A 21,988-nucleotide genomic window follows, 5' to 3' on the forward strand; every position below is an offset into this window, starting at 1 on the left:
GCTAGTCATGTTGGTGCAGGTTGAGTCCTTTTGCAAATCGATGACTTTTCAATTGAAAGACCTGTGAGTTTTTTTCTAAGAAATGTAATAGGCATCAGCTGAATTATTCAGTCATTGAAAAAAAAGACCCTTGCTCTTATTTGATCTTTACAACATTTTGAGGTCTATGTGGGTTCAGGGCCTTTAGCTGTTTTCACAGATCATAATCCTCTGACCTCCTTGAATTCTTTTTGCTGCCCAAATCAGAGACTTGTGAGATGGTCATTGTTTCTGCAGTCTTTTTCCTTAGACATTTATCATATCAAGGGGAAGGATAATGTCATCGCAGATGCTTTGTCAACAGCACAAAGTCAGTAACTTTTTTTCCTCCCCTTTCCTGTCTAAGAGTCACTTCAAGGTACCAGTTGTTGACTTAGGGATGGGACCTGAAGGGATCTAAGTTTTTGTTTTCTGCTTCATCTCAGCTGGTTTGAGATATTGTAAGTGCATTTAATTTTTTTTTCTATTTTTCCAGATGTTAATATACAGGTTGCCCAGGGTTCCGGTGGGCACCCTGTCTTGAAGAGGGAGGGGGGGGGGGAGGGGGGGTTATGGCCCAAGGCCTTTCCTCTGGGTCTTTAACATCCCTGTTTTAGAGCTTCTAATTGGAGCTGATTGGAAGTGGAGGCAGCTGACCAGTGTCTCCAGAATGACATCAGATCCAGCTTAAGATGCACCATTCCTTCTTACTAACGCAGCCCATTCTTTCTGTCTCTCTGCCACTCTCTTCCTTCTCCCTCTCCTCTCCTTTCCAACCAGTTATGATTTTTGTTAAATTAATCCCATTTTAAGTTATCCCATGCATTGCTTCCCTTTAATTTGTTATGGTTCAATAGTCAGACATTATATATATATATATATATATATATATATATACGGTATATATGAGCTTTATACACACACACACACCATGGCCTTCTTTGTTAAATGACCTAGATAACAAAGGCAATCTGCTCTCCACTCCATGCAGGGAGTAACTGGCAGTCCAAAGCCATGCATACATGACTGGAGGGCCCTTCAAAGAGCAATCAAAATACAACTAACAGAAAGAAAAACTGAACCAGCAGCCTTCAGAAAACAGTGTAGATACACAGCTAAACTGATCGGAGTGCTTGTAAGATTAATCTGGTCCACAGATCAGAAAGATAAACTCACAGCCAGATAGAGAGCGGCGTAAATGCTGAGAGCAGCCTCCTTTGAGGGAAAGGTCTTGCGGGCCCTCAGGACATCGTCTTGATTCCCTGTGCAGGCCTCTTGGTGGCTGATGTAGCGCAGCGCCTGTTGACACCCAAGTGCCGTGTAGTTTGGCTTGCACACCGTCAGGAAGTACGGCGCCAAGTTTCCTGTCACTACCTGCCCTGCATTGACGAAGATGTCAACCGTGAAGAGGCCAAAGGCGTAGACTCCTGGGGAAGAAATGAAAGCTGAAGAGGTGGACGACAAATCATAAACAGGACAAACTAGATCACAAATCTGATGCCATAGAAATCCTCATAGATCTTAATAATAATAATAATTTACTTTGCTAGGGTTGATTTTATGAGTTTTTAAAAATCATGCTTCAACTCTATAGCTGTGTTCGAATTCAGGGTCTGCATCCTTTGAAGGATGGATTTGTAGGCTGATTACGTCATGGCGTGGCGACAAGGCCAGTCCAAAATCAAAGACTCCTTCACATGCCGCCGCCAAATGCGTCCTCCTTTCCCCAGATTTGAAGGATGGGTCCGGTGTATCCTTCACGGCCCACCATATCCCATAATTCATTACGAGTCCCAACCAGGCATTCAGGCAGAGCGACAATGGCGGTGAAGAGCGGCAAATTATTTTTGTTATATTACACTTTAAATGACACAACCTGATTTTGTAACGTTTTTAGGCGAGAATGTAAATGTGTAAGTGTCGAATATCTGCTCGGTTCACCAAAACATAACCTGCTCTGACATTTTCAGACATGTCTGCTCCCGCTGTGTTAACAGCCAGCTCCCCACGCCAGCTGCCAGCTGGGCGGGCTCTTCAGGTCTGGTATACCGGAGGAGAACGCCTAAATCCTGGCACATTGTTTTAAAAACTCCCACTAGCTTTCCCCAATGAGTGGAAGTTAAACACCGATATTATTCAGACAGGTAATATCTACTTGTAAAATGTTTGCTTTACTAAAGTATTTCCTTTATTCCTGAGCAAATCGGTTTGATTGATCAATGTTGAGCCCTCAAACATACTAGTATTATTTAACTATAATCACTTACCCGAGATTTGGACGGAGATTTGGAAAACAAATAATTTGCTTATATTTATCATGGTAGAAATGTGCAATACATGTTGGAACATTTTAGCACCAAACTAACAGATTGTGGTGGATACAATGTCTATATTTCACACCTGAATGTATATTCTAATTGTGAAGGGGAGAAGGTGAGGTGAGAAGACACCAACGGTTGTCCTACATTCTATTTTTGGTTTTGATTGGAAGACATTGAGAATAAAACAAGACTCAAATTATTTTTTCGTCTTTTTCTGCTGACTTCCACATTGGTGACCCCGAACATCTGCGAACTTCTGAACATGTTTTTTAACGAGAACCCACCAGATGCTGCCACCGCTTCTCCGCCAGCTGTGATTTGGGACCCAGTTTCTTTCCAGGCGGCCATTACTCCAACGGCCGCTTCTGCTTTTGCTGCTGTTATCAAGTTCCAGAGTTCGGGCAGCATGATCCAGTACCATGGGTAAAGCATGTGGAATCCCAGATTTGTGGTTATCCACAAATGAGACCAAGTACTTCCATGTAGTTGCTGCTTTGGACTCCGTTTCCCCCCGCCTTCTGATGGGTTTGCTGAGGAACCCACCAACGCTAACAAATACAGTGCGCTCAAGGAGTATCTGCTTCAGCTCTACCAACTGTCAGATGAAGAGCGGGCCGATCGCTTGCTCTCTCTGAATGGTTTGGGGGATCGCAAGCCCTCCGAACTGATGGAGAACATGCTGGCATTACTTGGCTTGGGAGATGTTTCCTTTCTTTTTACGCATGTTTCCGCGCCAGTTTCCTCCACCTGTTCGCACCGTGCTGGCCAGCTCTCTGTTGATCCGGACAAAGGATTATTGCTCCCTGTGTCATGTTCTGTGTTTTTCCTGTGTATTTATTTCAAGCTTCTGTGTCTCTGAGTTTCCATGTTGTCCTGTCTTCCCCTTGATTGTCCCCAGGTGTTTCTCGTCCCCGTAATTACCTCCTGTGTATTTAATGTCACCTGTGTTTCTGCGTTTTTGTCGGGTCCTCGTCTCGTTTGGCATCTTGTCTGAGGTTGTGCTCAGTCCATTCATGTCTCCTTGTTGCTACCTGCGAAGAGCCCTGGTTTCCGCTCTGCAGTGCTGCCTTGGTTGTTGGACTACAATTTTGGATCGTTTCTGTCATTACATATTCTTTATTTCACTTACCTGGATCTCCTGGCGTCTGCCTCACCACCACTCACCACAACAGTACATGACACCCTGGCTGAAGAAGCGGACCGAATTTTGTTGGCTTCCAGGCACTACAGTATAAATGCATTTCTACCAGGTGTGACTCGGGTGCACAGCGGAGCATCATGCCAGTTTCAGCAGCGGACGTTTTGTGCGAAAGTAACGGACCGCCGCTGTGCGTGGCTAATGGCACTCCGAATCGCACTTTTGGATCGAGGTTGGTGACTGTGTCTTTCAACGGACGTCAGTTTCAGTGGGACTTTGTAATAGCTTCTGTGTTTTTACCTATTTTGGGTGCAGATTTTTTTGTGTGCTTTTAGGTTATTAGTACATGTTGCTAATAGCTGCTTAATAGATCCTTTGTCTTTTGATACATACCCCTGTAAACTTGGCGGTCCCGGCCATCGACCCCTCGCCAACATGCTTGCCACAGGTGATGAGTATCAGGGTCTGTTAGCAGAGTTCCCATCTTTAATGGTTCCCACATTTTCTGCTACCGTGGCAAAGCATGGGGTGGAACATTGTATACCTACAGCCAGTCCACTGGTTTTTGGGTGAGCGCCACCTAGACATTGCTAAGTTAGTGATAGCAAAAGAGGAGTTTGCAAACATGGAGCATCTTGGCATTGTACAACGCTCCAAAAGTCCATGGGCATCTCTGTTGCACATGGTTCCCAAAAGAGACGGGGGTTGACGACCCTGTGGGGATTTTCTGCGCCTTAACAACACAACCAGTAATGACAGGTACCCAATTCCTCACATTCAGGACCTTTCTGCCCGCCTGGCTGGAGCAATCGTTTTCTCTAAGGTGGACTTGGTGTGAGGTTACCATCAGGTTCCAGTGCATCCCTTAAATGTACCCAAAACCGCAGTTATCACGCCTTTTGGTCTTTGAGTTTTTACAGATGTCCTTCGGTCTTAAAGCACAGACTTTCTAGAGGCTTATGGATTCAGTCCTGCAGGGTAGGCCATTTTTGTTCGTCTATTTGGATGACATATTGGTGGCTAGTCCCTCTGCGGAAGAACACATGGTGCACCTTCGTCAGCTGTTTCATTCAGTGAACATGGCCTGATCGTCAACCCAGCTAAATGTCAGTTTGGACTGCCTGCTGTTGAAGTTCCTAGGACACAAGAACTCAACAGCAGGGCCAACTGCAACTGCAAGGGGCAGTTCCCCTACCTGCAAAGGTTGAAGCAGTTTCCGCTTTTCGCCACCCTCCCTCAGTGAAGCCCCTGCAGGAGTTTTTGGGGATTGTAAACTTTTATAACCGTTTCATCCCACGGGCAGCTCACCTCGTATGAAGCACTTAGAGGCAAGAAGGGGGACCAGCAGATAGAGTGGACCCCCAAGAGGGTGCAGGCATTCGATGATGCCAAAAAGGCCTTGGCTAATGCTGCGCTTTTGGCCCATCTATTTCCAGTGGCTCCTATGGCTCTAATAACTGATGACTGTGATTATGCAGTTGGGGCAGTTTGTGAGCAATGGGTGGATGGTGCCTTTCTTTTTGTTGCAGGAAACTCCGAGATGCTGAAAAAAAAGCACCATTGATAGGGAACTGCTCTCCCTTTTTTGGCAACACGCCATTTCCTGTTGGAAGGCAGGGGCCTTACTGCTTTTGTTGACCACAAGCCTCTCACTTTAGCTATGGCAAAAGTTTCTGAACCGTGCTCGGCTCTGCAACAACGTCTGCCATTTGTCTGCCATTTCAGAGTTCACCACTGACATTCAGCATGTGGCTGGCAAGAATAATCTGGTGGCTGACTGTCTGTCCAGAGCAAAGGTTGCTTCTGTGCATTTAGATGTGGGCTACCTCGCCATGGCCACAGACCAACTGACCGACCAGGATATTCTGGCCTTTAAAGTGAGGGTAGGGTTAATCTTGATCTTGAAATAAAAAACTGTAAAAATGGACTCCTCTTTCTAAAACAGCAAAAGAAAAAATATATTTTTGTCACAAAACTAGGATATTAGAAACTAAATAGTCACCACAACATTACAGTATGCCATTTATTTATTTACTAGCTTACCAAGAACTAAGTTAACATCCAGAAGGATAGTGTGAAAAGTCTAGTTGTGCTGTAGAAGCTCACCTTCAACCAGCACAGACCTGAGGATGTTTCTGCAGAATCTCTTGATGTTAATACTCCCTGAATCACGTTCACTCAGCCGCTCAAACCGACCAACCAGCCTTTTTTTTCAGTGACTGAAAGGCTTTAACAGAATAATTGCCTCCACTCTGCTGTAGTCCAATCCTCTGTCAGTCTGAATTATGCAACAGGTGCTTACTCAGGCAGGTTTTTCACATACAGTCTCACACACACACACGTCTGAGAAGTGTTATTTGTCAAAGCAACATTCACAGCTTCTCAAGTCCCTGTCAAGTGTTTGTGCAACACTAATTAAATCTTACAGGCTTTGAGAGGAACCTATGATTAGAGACTGCAGCGCAGCATCAGAGGAGTTTGGTTGTCATCAGCTGAACTCATTGTCTTTCCTGTTTTACCAACAGAGTGTGGAGCTGCTCTAGATGCTGACAGCTCCACTTCTTAACAAGCATCAAAAAGGTTTAGTCAAGCGTTGTGTGACTCAGTTGCTGTGTAGTCACCACGCTCCTTATCTTTTTGACATTGTCCCATTTTCTTCGCCTGTCTGTGTTTTACGGATGGCTTTCACTCCCAGCTTCCTTCATTCTGACTCAGGAACCACAGAAGAAAGAGCAAAACTTGCTTAGCAGGATATGAATCAGACTGAGTCTGCTTTCTTTGAACACAGCATTGTGTCAGAGCTGCTGTGGAGAAATGCTGTGTGTGTGTTCTGAGCAGATGCTCATGGAGGAAAGGCAGTCCATCTGTCAAACAGATGGACCAGGATATTTCCATCCACTGTTCAAAAAGACACACAACTTTTTTGTCTCACTGTGACAGTTAATTAGAATGAACTGCCTCTCTTTCAGGTCAGTTAGGATGAGCAAAATTATTTTTTGTTTTCTAAATATCAGAGTAGGCAGAGCTAAAATCCCAAATTCTCTCTCCCATTTGAGAGCAACATTTTTGTCTTTACTTTCCTCAAATTTATAAGTTTACATACAGTTCCTTAGAATTTGTTAAAATAGCTTTTTAAACTGTACAATGTTCAGGGTTTCCTTTCACAAGCTTCTCTCAGTGATTTGCTGGAATTTGGTCCGTCTCTGTCTCAAGGAGTGTTTTAGTTCTGAGATCAGAACTTTGTGAAAAAAAAACACACCTGCACCACCTGCATCAGAAGAAAAAGACACTAGAGAGCGGAGTCAGGCCGCAGCGTCACAGTCAGAGGAACAGTGAAATACGCGAGTCACAATTTGTCCTACTGTACTTTGTATTGATGATTAAAATGATTATTTTAGAAGAAGAAGAAGAAGAATTACTTTATTCATCCCAGCAGCGAAATTATTTTGCAGTTACAGCAAGAATTTTTTATACACAGATTAACACACACACGACGGGAGCTGCGTCTGCAGGCAGCCAGCTGAGTCGGCGCCATTTTTGAAGGAGGACATGCGGCAAAGGTCGTCGGGACCGGGAGTCGAACCCACGACGTCCACGGGTCTAAGGCCTCTATTTTACTGTAACTATTCCACTGTAACTATTTTACTGTAGTAATTTGTAAGAAAACATTCTATTTGTTAAAAAATGCTCAGGGCTGAAAATAGGTTTTGTTCTTTGGTTTCAATGTAGAGTATTTAATTATGCTGTATAATACTTGTAAAAAAATAAAGGTAACTACTTCACGGATTTCCCCTATCACGGGTTCTTTTCAGAACGCAACCCCCGCGAGGGTTCACTGTAATCAAAAGGGGATTATTCCAATCCTGTGGGAGTTTGTCACCAGAGTGGAAGTCCATAATGGGAGTCAGAAACAGGTATGGAAGGACTGCTGGATATTTTTACTCACATGATTTGACTTTTAATCTGGCAAGGACTGAATGCCTGACGGGATCTTGTATCAGTGATGGAACAAATGCAGGTTATAGCAGCTGAGAAGAATTTCCCTAACGGTGTGAAGCATGGCGGCAAAGGCAACAGACGAACAGATACAGAAATATTTTTGATCCTACCTGCCATGAATAGGAAAATTTAGACCAAATTAATGTCCAATAACGAGAAGAAAGTTTTTTTTTTATACGGTGAATGTAAATATCTGAATTTTACCTGTATGTGTGTGTATACATGTATAAATGTGTGTGTGTTTGTAATGCACCTCTTGTTTGATCTAGTGCCAGTATCTCCACACAGCTGCAGTTCTACACAAGTCAACATCAAAGTTATCACAGCTCCCCAGACTCTCCACTCACTAGTGCTCACACACAACACTTTGGCAAAGTCAAGGCAGAGGTGTTGAATACAGAGTGACACAGTGTGAAAGTGTTAATTCATATTTTATGAAATGTGTTTATCTGACTGTTGTCACCCTTACACTCAAGAGGAATATGTCTGCATAGAATAGAAATATCCTTCATCTTTGAAATATCTGCAGAAGATGCAGAACAACAACATTTCTGCAGTACAGTGAAAAGGTAAAAGTGGTAAATATAAGAAACTTGCAGGTGGATCCACATACTCACATCATAAGAAGAGATTATCTATGATTCTTGTTATGGTTGGTGAGACTGAATCATAAAGAGCCAAAGCACCAACAGCGGGAGTAGAGTGCCATAGCTGAGGTTTATTTAAAAAATGAGTAAATTTTAAAAAAGCAAAGAACTGTCATGTTCCATGTTTTTCCTGTGTATTTATTTTGAGTTTCTGTGTTTCTGAGTTTCCATGTTGTCCTGTCTTCCCCTTGATTGTCCCCAGGTGTTTCTCGTCCCCGTAATTACCTCCTGTGTATTTAGTGTCACCTGTGTGTCTGTGTCTTTGTCGGGTCCTCGTCTCATTTGGTGTCTAATGTGCTCAGTCCTTCGTGTTGTCCTGTCGTTATACCAGCTGCTACCGACGTTGAGCCCTGGCTTCCGCTCAGTCGTGCTGCCTGTGTTTTTGGACTGTTTCTGGATTTTGTTCATTAAATCTTCATTATTCATCTAACCTGGTTCCATCTGCGTCTGCCTCACCACCTCAACACCACCATTACATGACAAGAACTAAATAACTGGCTGTGCATGAAGAAGGAGTAATAGTGCATGACATAGACAAGATCATGAACCAACCAAGACCAAACCAGAAACCAGTGAGAAACAAGTCAGACAGGAACTTAAGTAGTACAGGAGGCAATTGAGTAGGATTTTTATGTCATGCATTAAAAATCTTCTTTCCAATAAAGATAATGCCACTAGGATGGACTTTCTGTCCTTACTGCCCACATCTGACCTAGATCCTTAACCCCAGGGTTAATAAAAAGAAAGGAGCAGAAGTGAAAGGTTTATTCATAGTTCATATTGTCATTCTTCTATGCAAAAATAATCTATTTTATAATATAGCACTGCCCCTAATTTAAAATACACTTACAGCTTTAGAATTCTGCATAGTATCTTACTGATTGACAGAGTGGACTGTGCATCAACACAAAGCTCTGAATGCATGCAGCTGAAGACACTGGTGGAGTGTGTGAGAGCTCCACGGCCCTTAGCTCTGTTCTAAATTTAATCTTCCCCGACCAGCGCAGCCACACTGAGTCATTATGCAAAGCCTGGGTAGGCATGAATGAGAGGAGAGTGCTGTGAAGCTGCGAGATGGCTGAGCACATGAGGCTGCAACTCCACTGCAGATAGAGATGCAGAAACCAGTGGGAATAAATCAGCTCTGTCTGGCACACATACAGATATACAAAAGCAGAACAGAAGCAGACACACTGAGTGAAATACATGTGAGTTTTGCTATTAGCTAAAATAAAGCAGGACAACATGTGAAATTAAGCAGAAGCTGAAAGCATTTGGCTCCTGCTTGATGTCGGGAGGATTTGGAGGGAAATGTTGGATGTCTCTGCTGATGCTGTTTTAAGATTTCACTGTGGTGAATTATACAAGTTACAAGATCAAAAAATGTGGACTGTTTACACACCTACTGCAGTCATTAAGGAATACAATCTGTTACTTCTCTTTATAGAAACATGACAGTCTTTCCATTCACAATGCTAATAAGAGTCCTAAGCCAGACAAGATAAAGCAGACAGCTGGGAGAATAATGAGAGAGACAGGTGTGTGTGGGGGGGTGGGAGGTGAGCGCATGTGTGTATGAGAGGAACATGGCAGCATCAGCAGCTGATCACAGTCAATAAAATAACATAACTCAGTGTTGAGCATCTTCCACAAATGTCCATAAGTCATTTTTTCTAAGCCAAACTCTGACTTCAAGTCTCTAATGACAAACTCTCCTTTTCTCCTCATATATGCCCTCTGGTCTGCCAACAGCAGCAAACTCTGCAAACTTCTACCGTTTGTCCTCATGTCTTTTGTAGAGCAGACCTATTATGCTCCACTGAACGATTTTGATAGGTCAGTGGGTTATATAAAACATATAAAACAAGATTTCACCTGCCCTGTTCTGCATATTTTGAACACCTTCCAGACTGAACTGTTTCAGGGATGTGTCATCATTATGCAAGTTACTGCTACTAGCTAGCAAATTAGCTCAGTGATTACACTTTATACACATCACAATGGCTGCCAGCAGATGCATCTTTGACTCTGACTCAAATCCAGAAGCAGTAGAACTGGAGCCTCCTGCACAACCATGCAGGAGGCCCTAGGGGTTCACAACCATGAAGGAGGCAGCAGCATTTTCTGGACAGAAACAACCTCAGGAAGGGCCGAGGAGACCCGCTGGAGCTCCTAAAAAGGAGACCCACTGGAGCTTTTTACCCTGTATGAGGTCCTGGGTCCGTCTACCCATTCATGTTTTCATGACTTAATTTGTTTTGTCGTTTTGCAAACCGATGAGACATCAAAAAACACTAATTTTTTGCCAATGAAATGGCTGTGTGGATTTTTTTAGAGAGCTGATTGTTTCTAGAAGCTGTTGAGACCAAATTAATGTAGAAAAAGTATAAAAAGACAATTTTGCATAACAAATCCCGTTTAACAAATTAAAATCTGACAATTATCACATGGAGAACTGAGCTTTGAGTTACAACATAACATTTAATTCAACAAGAAAAAAAGAGCTGCTTTAAATAATAATTATGATTATAAAACTATTTTGTTTCATCAGTAGAGTTTGAGCTTAAAAAGAGGAGGACACGCAGTAATGGTCCTGAGGGCAGGAGTAAAGGACTAACATCCTTCATTGGTATATTTTGGACATTTTCTGATGGGGACCAGAAAGCAAACTCACATTAAGCCAGTTTTAAAGTCTCAGCATTGGCTACCTGGCAGGGGCCCTCTGTAGGTTCCCAGAGTGCTGAGCAGCTGAGAGTTAAAGAATCAATTCTCTCACTTTAAATTCCTCATTGTTGTATTCATAGTCATTACTTGTTTTATTGGTAGATTTAATAGATTTGATCATTTCACTGTGTATCTCTAGTGGTTATCTGTCTGTCTTTCTATTTTTGTCAAGTTTGATCATCTGATCAGGCAGCCAGAGAGAAGTTCTAAAACTGTTTTCTTGTCTTTACATTGTGTTGATTCATTTTGAGGGCAGCAGAAGACTACTTTTTCAGACATTTTTTATGATTTAGTTTTAGTCTTCATGTTCTTTTAGTTATTATGTTTTTAGATTTTGTTTTCATTAAACCTCTGTGATTGTTATCCATGAATGTGCTATGTGATCAAATGTTATATATCTTAAAATAAGTATTATGCTTTTAAAAAGAATAATTTTTTAGCAACATTGCTAAAAATGATGGAATTAACCAACAATTTGTTCTCTCAGAATCACCTATAAAATAATATCTTGTTGGTCATACAGAAACAATTTCAAAAATTATGGTTGAATGCCTTAAGCCCATTAGAAACAATGAGTCAAAGGTTAAGTGAATTGATTATCACTCCAGCAATATTACACATTATTCTAGTAATTAATTCTGGCTTAATTTCTCTTTAATTAAATACATCATAATATTTCCAAGAAAAATAGAGATTTTAAAGTGTATATATAGCAGCAATAGTCAATAGTCATTTTCTAATTAATGATTGGATCATGCTTGATTTTCTTCAAAGATCAAACATATTTCAGAATGGTGCATTCTAATTAAAGCACAAAAATATATTCCATAACACATCCTTTGCCAGTGGCAACACTGCTTTCCCACATTCACAGCAACATCAGGTGCAAAACTTCATTTACACATTTTCTCTTCAGCCAATATCACATTTATTTATTTACCCTATTTTACCAATTCAAAAAAAGATTGTGAGAAACTGAAAGTTTATCATTAGTTTGCTCAGTAGCTGAGCAAACTTTTTTTTAAGTGTGGTGGCTTTTAACAAAGGGGGCTGGGCGGGGGCCGATGTGGTACGAGTTATTAAGTAGGAAGTTCTGGTACTGCTGAAGCCCTGTCCACACGGAGACGAGATGAGGTGACTGTGCATTCACAAGGAACAGACGTTTTGGGAGACCAGAAGAGATCATTGTTGAAACTGGACTCCAGACTGGATAAACTGTGACTGACCATGACAAAACAAGGAGCAAGTGTCCCTGGAGACATTTTGATACAGATTCAGAAAGTGTGTATTCTAAGCTTTCTAATAATGCCAAACACATAGAAAAGAAAAAAAATGACAAAGATATGGCCATTTGAATGTTGCCTCCACTCTGAAATGTGCTGTTTATCAACACATTTTCTGTGGTATCATCAAGTAAACACATCTTGTGTTGTTTTCTACATATTATGTGTTGTTTTAGTTTAAAAAAACACTGGACACAGAATATGTTTTAAACTGTTGACCAATCACATTTCTCTGTGGATGTCTGCAGTTGTGGAACTTTCCACAGGAAAAACAGTCAATTGAAGCAGCTGCTTGTTGTTTATTTTTTGTTTGTTACTTTAATTAATAGCCTCAAGATCCAAAAGACATGAATAAAAAAAATGCTTTCACCAGATTTAACTCAAGCTAGTTTTTTGTCTGTGTGGCTACAGAGGCACTTTAACCTTGCAGCAAGAAGATCTTTGGTTCAAATCTTTGCATGAAGCTGCATGTTCCAGTGCATGTGTAGGTTCTCTTTGGTACTCCAGCTTCCTCACACAATGCAAAAACATGACTGTTAATTGTTGCTCTAAAATTGCCTTCGCTTTGAGTGGATGGTTTTCTGTCCCTGTGTTGCCTAATGGCAACCCACCTGCCACCCAATGACAGCTGGAGGTAGTCATCGCCTGAGCTCCACTTCTTTAATCCAAACATTCAACATATTTACCATGCAAATAGTTTATCGCAACTGACGTGTTAAAATTATTTAACACAATAACTGTGGTAAGAGAACACAATTATTGTGTTAAATACTCTTAACACAATAACTGTGTTGAATTTAACACAAACTGTGTCGCCTGTATTGAGTACACATCACTGTATTGAGTTTTGGCGCAATTTGTGTTGATATTAACATATCTGTTTAAAGAGTGTGGGAACGTCTTAGAATTTCAGAGGAGGAGCTGAATATATATTTCTATAAAACATAAACCCTTTATTGTAATGCATTTTTTCACAGATTAAATGAATATCATGTTAAATTCAATAGTAAATAATAATAACTATTGACGTGTGCAAAACATTCTAAGCAATCAAAGTTGTAAAAACTAAAGGACGACTTTCACTGAGGCTCCAGTCCTTGGTTCAGGGTAAAGAGCCGTGGAAAGAAATGTGATTGTTCATGAAGGACACATCGTTACCCCAGACCTGACCCCCGAAAAGCAGCAGATAATGACAAATACAACATGCTAGATAATGTTTTATTTTATTCTTTACATGTAAAGGCAAAATATATCCAGCCAGCCAGGAAATATTACTAGCCTTGTAAAGTAGAGATACCAAAAGTCAAGAGGAAAACCATTCAGATTAAAGTGCCCAGTGTTACAAAAGACATTTGCAATGTCTCTTCAGATTGTGAACAGTTTATAGATGTTTGGATCTGAGCATGGGCTATAAAACTTTTCCAGTAAATTTAACTCAGGTAAAATAAATTAGTTGGGCAGTGATTCCTTTGAAAATATTCCCATTGTATTTGGGGAGCCAGTGTTTCATTGGGAAGAGTAATTTTAACTGGAAAGTTGTGGGATTGGTCCCAGTTACCTCCAGACTAATCCTATGTTGTCTACAGACTGGGGTATGAGTGTGTGAATGTTGGGAGTGCAGCTTTGATTGGTCAGCGTGACTAGAAAAAAGCTGGAGAGGTTGATTTCATTTACTCTGAAAAAATTAGAGCCTCACCGAGGAACCGGAAGGTTCTGCGCACCAACGGGTTCAGGTAACAACAGTCGCCAGTTGCCACTGTCTTCTCTGAGCGATCAAACTCTTTGGATGTGTACTGGACCAGGAACAACACCGTTTCAGTGATTGTGATCTAATGGCAAAAAAAAGATCAGAGACAAATCACAGAACTCAGTTCATAGGAATATTTTCAGTCATGAGACTGGGCTCCATCTGCACATCTGTGGAATACACTGAAACATATGGGGGGAGGGAGTACTGCAGGAGAAGGGAGAGCTTATGTGATGATATTTAGCTTTTTTAAATGAGTCTGACAGCCTGAAGGCTAAAACTACTGCTGTGTGAATGCTGGAATCTAGAAATAAATACCTGGGTGGATCTTTTTGCTCTGCAGGAACACTGACAGCACAACAGACTGGAAAATAAAACCAGGGCCTTCTAGAAGAACATTTTCACAGATAACAAGTGCTTCACAGAAAAAAAGAAACAAAAATCAAAACATAATCAAATATCTAGAGAGAAATTCAAATGCTACAGATAATTAAACACAAAGACAATACTATTCAGAATACTCTTAAGGAAAAGCATGTTGGGATAAAAACATCTTCAGCTGGATTATAAATGTTAAACTTCTAGCTCAGTCTGTGTTAAAAATGTCCTGTATGGGGCCCTGAATGTCTGGGGCCTTCAACTGCTTCTTAGCTTATTTATGCCTTGGGCCGGCTCTAACTGTGATCAGCATTACATTGTGTTTGAAGATCCACTCGCTGATGTCTTGATTGGGATTTAACAGAAGTACAATAAATAATTTATTTTAATTGTATTTTTTTGATTTGTTGCTTTTAAAACTCTGTGATTGTGTTTAAATATTGTCAACAGTGTCTTCCATTATTACCCAGTAATATTTTGACATTCTCTGTCAGCCTGACATTTTTTAATACAAAAACAAGGTGGACCACCTCTGTGCCCTGACCACCTGACTTAGTTTTCTGAGGAAAACCTGGATTTGTACATGTTTTAATGACTAACAAACTTTAATAACCGCAAAGACTAGAGACGCCCAGCTCTAGTATGGTAAACTGAAATGATACTCAGGCTTTGCCCTATTTCATCATTGTTCTGTAATACTGAACATGTTCTTGGTTCATTTTTCTGTTTGCACACAGAACAGTGTCTTCTCATCATGGGGGCTGTACTGCAGCTGTACAGATAAAAATAACAGCAGGCATTATTCAGCAACTAGAACCATACTTCACAAAACCTGGTTTCCCCTCAGCTCTCTTTAGTATCACCTTAAAAAACACAAGAAAAAGAAACCAGAGGGAGCCCAACAAATTACAAGTGAAGTCTTTGTAAGTAGTGATGACAGAAACTTCTTCTCAGTGTCACATTGAATTATAAAGCTAATCATCTATAAGACAAACATGTAATCCACCTCTGTTATTTGTGACATGTTCGGGGTTATAGGTCAGGGTAGAAGCTGGGCTAAAATGTCAGTGTTTTCACAAAAGAGGAATTTTCATTGTTCAGATGAATACGACAGGGAGAAATTTCCATTCAGGAATTCATTTAAAAAAAACTTTCTAGGGTCTCCTAAACATTGTTTCTATGTGAACGTGGGGCACCAATGGTTATGTGTTGAGGTTTTTCTTTAGTTCAGAAGATACTGCCTGTAGAGATGTCCCTGCTTTAGAGACCGCACCAACCTCTTGCTGTCAGAAATTTGTCTGAAAACTCTTTTGCACTGTGGGATTTTTGCCAGGAAATGTGTTTCTGGCTGGTTTCACACTCCACATAAAGGAGTTAATGTCTAATTCAGAGGTTCTATCCTCTGGGATTTGAACCAACAACTCACAAACCATTCCTGGTCTGGATGTTTCCACTAGGCTGAACATCCACACATATGATATTCAGTCAGCTAATGTAACACAGTGTATCCAGGCGTGCAAAAGTTTGTGCACAAATGTCTGTTGTGTGGTCTTGGAGGCAACTGGTTCTCCCAGCAGGAGCCCACAGTGTAGCAGGTAATGCTATGTGTTTATTTGACTACTTGCTGCTGGTGTGAGGCTGCTGTAGCTGCAAAGATTTTCCATAGCCTGTCCAACATCCTCACACTGGGTTCAGATCCTCACCTGCGCCATCTAACATCACTGTGATGAACTGTGTCTCCATGTTCAGCTTGGATTTCCTGGGATTAAAATTAAGTAATAATAATTCTGTAATTAATTCAATTATCTCTTCTATTGCTTCGATGATCAAACTTGAGTTGCTTTAGAAAGAGGACCAGCTGGTGAATGATACAGTTGTCTCCTTGACATTCTCCCATGTGAATTTCATTACAGATAAGTGGACGGTCCACTCTGTTCTCCAGCAGGGGCCAGTGGACAACAAGTGGACAACAGTGGACAACAAGTGATAATTCTACTCATTCAGCTCTACTCCACTGTTGTTTCATTCTATCATCCACTGAACAGCCAGATGTGAATGAATCTGTGCCTGTAGTCTGACTGTTTATGTGTGGAAGTCTAGACGTTTTCCTGTTATGTTGAAGTCCTCATCAGCTTGTCTCAGAAAGATGGATAACTCACCAGTTCATGTGATGCACCCGTCCCTTAGTACCCAGCTGCCTGTTTCTATCAGATGGTAGCTCTTTCATTATGGGAGCCACAGTGCCATGTTTTAGGAAAACATTAGGGAAGTTTAGCTTTTTCTCAAGACAAACGTTCGTCACCATTTTTTAGACACCGTCTTTAACATTCCATAGAAATATGAACATGAAATTTAGTGAGAACATTTCTAAATTAAGAGTAGTTTTGGCCTTTGTGCAACTCATTTTCTAGTTATCAGGTTTGAAATTTTGGAATTATAACTACTAACAAAAAAAGAGTTGCAATTGTTTTAAAAAGACAATTGTCCACAGTGAGTTTTATTTAATCCTTGTATCTGTCCTTATCTCCTCCAACTGCCCAACATGTTTAGAAACCATCTTTGGGAAAGGCAAGGCATGGCTGAGGTCCAAGGTCAGACTGCAGTCTTGGCTTAGCAGCACTGAGAGCCAAAGACCATTTGTCCACTTTCTCATCAGCTTTAACAGGAGCTGACAGAGCCACAGTGACAATGTGTTACTTGTTTAGTTCCTAAGTACCTCCCTGCGTTCTCTGCTTTCTGTTCATATATGTCTGAGTGGACCTGCTCCCTGCAGGCTGCAGCAGGACAATGTGGTCAGGCCGTCCTTTTATGGCTTATTGGCTCAACTGCTCTTCTGGTGATGTTGAACTTGTGCACTCTTCTTTTCCTCCATCCTTTGTCCTTAAGCTGTCACTTATTTAATTTTATACACATCTATGCCAGGATGCTCATCTGTCATCATCAGCAGTGCACCACAGGATAAGGTTTAACAGGTCATTTAGCCTCCAGACAGCTTCGACTGTCATTCCCACTGGCTCCATATTTCTCCGTCTGCAGGATAATCAGGTTTGTAGCCACAACAGATGTTAGATGGAAAGACAACACTGGCTGGCATGTGAGCAATAGACATGGCTTCACAAAGAGACTCTTGAGACAAGATTGAGGACTATCACATTTTGTATCCACTCTGTAAATTCCAGAGATCATCATTCAACAATTTGAACATTATGGTTTTAAGATAATAGTTGTCAAAGAGATATTATTATGCAAGTGAAAGAAGGAGGCAATCGGGCCCTGCATTGTGAGGTTGAAGATGGTTGGGATGGTTTCAGCAGAAATTTGCAGCCACTACTGATGTAAGAATCATTTTACTTGGCAGAAATTGTAGAAATGTTTGCTTTAAATTTTAACTCAAAGCTAAAATGTATTATTTTAGAATAAGGCCTACTGCCATCTTTAATAATCTTTTCAGGTTGATAATGTCACTCAGTAAAGGTGTTGTTACACAGTGTGACAAGGCTCTATTATAGATGGACGGACAGATAGACAGACAGCAGAGGCTCAGCATGCTGCCTGCAGCGAGACAGTGCTAAATAGCTGCTGAGGTAATTAAAAGAGAGTGCAACCTCCAACTCATCTGCCCCAATGATAGCATTCAGGTCGCAGGGGACAATATTGGTTTGCATAGTGCGTTTGATTTGTAGAATCATTTGGGACTCAATATTGCAGTCGTCTTTGGTTCTTTGAAGAACACAGTTTTCAAACTGTATCCTCTAAAGATGATCCAAACATTGTTTTAAGAACTGTTTATGGGTATGAACAACACTGTCAGACTGTACAAACAGATCCTAGATCCATTATGTATGTGGTGTGAAACATGTTAATCAGTTTAATTGACATCAGTATTTCAACAAAGCCAAAAACCTCTCTATAGGTACACTGCCTAGCCAAAAAAAAAGTCGCCACCTGGATTTAACTAAGCAAATAGGTACAAGCCTCCTATTGGATAAGTACTGCATAGGCGATTATCTTTCAGCTGGCAACAAGTTATTTAGCCCCAGCTGATGCAATGAGTAACTCCTCATTTCTTAAACAACCATAGCAAAAGACACATTCTGTGGTCGTGGAAAAGACTTTAGTCTGTTTAAGAAGGGTCAAATCATTGGCATGCATCAAGCAGAGAAAACATCTAAGGAGATTGCAGAAACTACTAGAATTGGGTTAAGAACTGTCCAACGCATCATTAAAAACTGGAAGGATGGTGGGGAACCATCGTTTTCCAGGAAGAAATGTGGTCAGAAAAAAATCCTGAATGATCGTGATCGGCGATTACTTAAACATTTGGTCAAATCAAATCGAAGAAAAACAACAGCAGAACTCAGGAGTATGTTTAATTGTGAACGCAAAAGCATTTCCACACGCACAATGCGAAGGGAACTCAAGGGGTTGGGATTGAACAGCTGTGTAGCCGTAAGAAAACCTCTAATCAGTAAGGCTAACCAGAAAAAAAGGCTTCAGTTTGCTAGGGAGCATAAAGATTGGACTCTGGAGGAATGGAAGAGGGTCATGTGGTCTGATGAGTCCAGATTTACCCTGTTCCAGAGTGATGGGCGCATCAGGGTAAGAAGAGAGGCAGGTGAAGTGATGCACCCATCATGCCTAGTACCTACTGTACAAGCCTGTGGGAGCAGTGCTATGATCTGGGGTTGCTGCAGTTGGTCAGGTCTAGGTTCAGCAACATTGTGTGCCCAAAGAATGAGGTCAGCTGACTACCTGAATATACTGAATGACCAGGTTATTCCATCAATGGATTTTGTCTTCCCAAATGGAACGGGCATATTCCAAGATGATAATGCCAGGATTCATCGGGCTCACATTGTGAAAGAGTGGTTCAGGGAGCATGAGACATCTTTTTCACACATGGATTGGCCACCACAGAGTCCAGACCTTAACCCCATTGAGAATCTTTGGGATGTGCTGGAGAAGGCTTTGCGCAGTGGTCAGACTCTCCCATCATCAATACAAGATCTTGGTGAAAGATTAATGCAACACTGCATGGAAATAAATCTTGTGACACTGCAGAAGCTTATTGAAACAATGCCACAGCGAATGTGGGCTGTAATCAAAGCTAAAGGCGGGCCAACAAAATATTAGAGAGTGTGACCAGTTTTTGGTGGCGACTTTTTTTTGGCCAGGCAGTGTATAATACATGGGTTGGACAATTTGATGTGAAACTGATTCTGAAAAACATTCAAAGTAACTTCCTATGTGCTAAACAAGTTGCTAGTACAATATCTGCATACTACGGTTTCAACCAGCAGCAAAACGTCCATCCACGTCAACAGATTAGAGGTAATAATGGCTGACAGCCATTCAGTCTTGGTGCTTGTTATACCTCTTTTTGCTGGATTGATTGAGACAGACAATAAACACTGAAATTTTCTACTTTTGCTTCTACATATTAACATGCTATTTCCATCAGTCTTGTCACGACACGTGTCAATGTACCTCAAACAACTAATCATTAATCATCATTAACTGCTCATACAATTACTTCCTGAAATAAATTTCTAGCTGAAGCATCACTTCATGATGCTTTAGCCTTGTAGCATAAGCCCCATTGGGCCAAACATCATTTCTTCAAGAAACAATTAAAAAACATCAAGAAACAGAAAAGATGGTGACACCTAAAACAGGGTGAAAATTTTGGAATTGTGTTTCATGTAATGGGGCAGAATGTTGCCTGTATTTTGAAAGACTGAAATGATTGCAGTAAAAGATTACAGTATTTTTTTCTGTAGAAAACAGATAGAATGTGTTTTGAAAACCATTATCAGACCCTCAAGGTCAAGTTTCAGCCAGACAGGATTCTAAAAGTGTTGCACATAAATGATCCATTTGATGTCCAACATAAAACCAGGTTCAAAGGTAGTAAGGTATGACATATAACGCCTTATATGTTTTTCCATTTTATGCAGAGGATTATTGTGCTAGTGGAGTCTGAAATTAACTATTGATGCTCATGTATTTATGAGATCAGCTCCTTGGCACGGCAGGTACACCTGAAACCATTTACCCCGAAAGATTTTTACAATTAACTTGAAGCTCTGAAATATAACGGCAATTTATCGTGTTACTGTAGCATTACTAAAAATTGACAATGGATCTTTAAAAGATGCTTTTGTTAATAAAGTGAAATTAAATGTATTTCTGTGGTAATTTGATTTTACTTAATTGTACATTTTTCTTCAGTTCAGTATTTAATACCATTGTCCCAGAGAAGCTGATAGTGAAGCTCCATGACTTGGGACTTTCATCATCAATGTGTCTTTGGATCAGGGTCCTTCTCAGATGGTGAGAATAGGGGACTGAACATCATCCACTCTGGTTCTAAATACAGGCACACCACATGGCTCTGTACTTTTTCAGGTTCTTTTTGCACTGTCCATCCATGGCTATGTAGCCATCGACTCCTATGAAAGGGTTCTATAGTTCGCAGATGATACCACTGTAGTGGGTCTGATAATAATCAGTGATGAGATCCTTTATAGGGAGGAGATCCAGCACCTCTTTTTTGATGAGGAAGACATAACACACTCTTCTTCCTCAGGAAACTGAAAAGACCTGGGGTCTGGAGTCTCTGCTCAGCTGCTCAAGAACTTCTGTAGAGCCGCTATTGACGGCATCCTCTGCCTCAGTATGACTGTGTTGTACAGCAACTGCACAGTCCAGGACAGAAAAGGTTTGGCCAGGGTGGTGAAAACTGCCTAGTGGATTGTGGGAGTCAGTTACCAAATCTGGACTTACTGTATTTTTCAGACTATAACGTGCACCGGATTACAAGGCGCATAAACAAAGTACGGTAGTCGGATAGGTCAGACTTTAATCAAATCATTAACAATAATTGTCAATATTACACAAAAAAGTACACTAACTTTTTCAATCATTCATCTTCTACAAACCCATCAAATTCCTTGTCTTCGGTGTCGGAATTTAACAGTTGGGCGATAGCAGCATCAAGCAAGCCTGGATCCCTCTCGTCATCATCCGCACCGGAATATAAGGTGCATTACCGCTTTTTTTGCAAATATAGTCCGGAAAATACGGTAATTTAATCCTTTCATGCATAGAGGTCACTGAAGTGGACAGCTATGTAAAAGCCATTTTCTTTTCGTTTCTTGTGGAATTTTATGTTCTAGATGCACACAGACCACTGAAGTGGACACTAGTGCATCATACTATACACTATCAACTACTGGCCATCCACTGCAATTGAAAGAAATTTTTTGTTAAATCCAATATGGCAGACAGACAAAAAAGCATGCCGACCAACCTAGTCCTTCCTTCTACTGTAGAAGACTCTTGCAGGTAAAAAAATATATATATTGTGACATCCAGTAAGCCCTAAAAACTAATACTACTGATGTATTTTCCAAATAACTTTGAATATGGAGAAAATTACAACTAATCACCTAGAAGAGAAATCCAAGAATCCTCTGCTGTCTGGGAAACGGTAAAAGTACATAAAGACCACAACCACACAGATAAGGAATAGGTTTTCCTTTCTCAAGAGCTGTGAAATCCTTCCAACCCTCCTGCCCCCACACAGACACACTCACACCCATTAGCTGCATCGTAAGAACTGACTGAGACTTTATTTATCACTGAGGGTACCTCTTTTGTTATGTTCTAGGGATACAATGACAAAAAAATATTGCCTTATTTTAAAAGTATCATAATTGATTAAATTAATT

General features: G+C 40.8%; 1 protein-coding gene across 4 annotated transcripts in view; it reads right to left on the reverse strand.

Moving 5' to 3' along the window:
• The window catches only part of plppr5b (phospholipid phosphatase related 5b), a 55,335-nt gene that overhangs the window by 20,421 nt on the left and 12,926 nt on the right, over window positions 1-21,988 (reverse strand). For 3 of the 4 annotated variants that reach the window (XM_028025378.1, XM_028025375.1, XM_028025376.1), the window contains 2 exons: window positions 13,827-13,959; window positions 1,195-1,445 (listed from right to left, as the gene is read on the reverse strand). In XM_028025378.1, the coding sequence (XP_027881179.1) occupies window positions 1,195-1,445; window positions 13,827-13,959 (384 nt within the window). The remainder of the gene's footprint in view (window positions 1-1,194; window positions 1,446-13,826; window positions 13,960-21,988) is intronic. The other variant, XM_028025377.1, reaches the window with a different exon arrangement.

The sequence above is a fragment of the Xiphophorus couchianus genome, chromosome 8, assembly GCF_001444195.1.
Source record: "Xiphophorus couchianus chromosome 8, X_couchianus-1.0, whole genome shotgun sequence".
Classification (NCBI taxonomy): domain Eukaryota; kingdom Metazoa; phylum Chordata; class Actinopteri; order Cyprinodontiformes; family Poeciliidae; genus Xiphophorus; species Xiphophorus couchianus.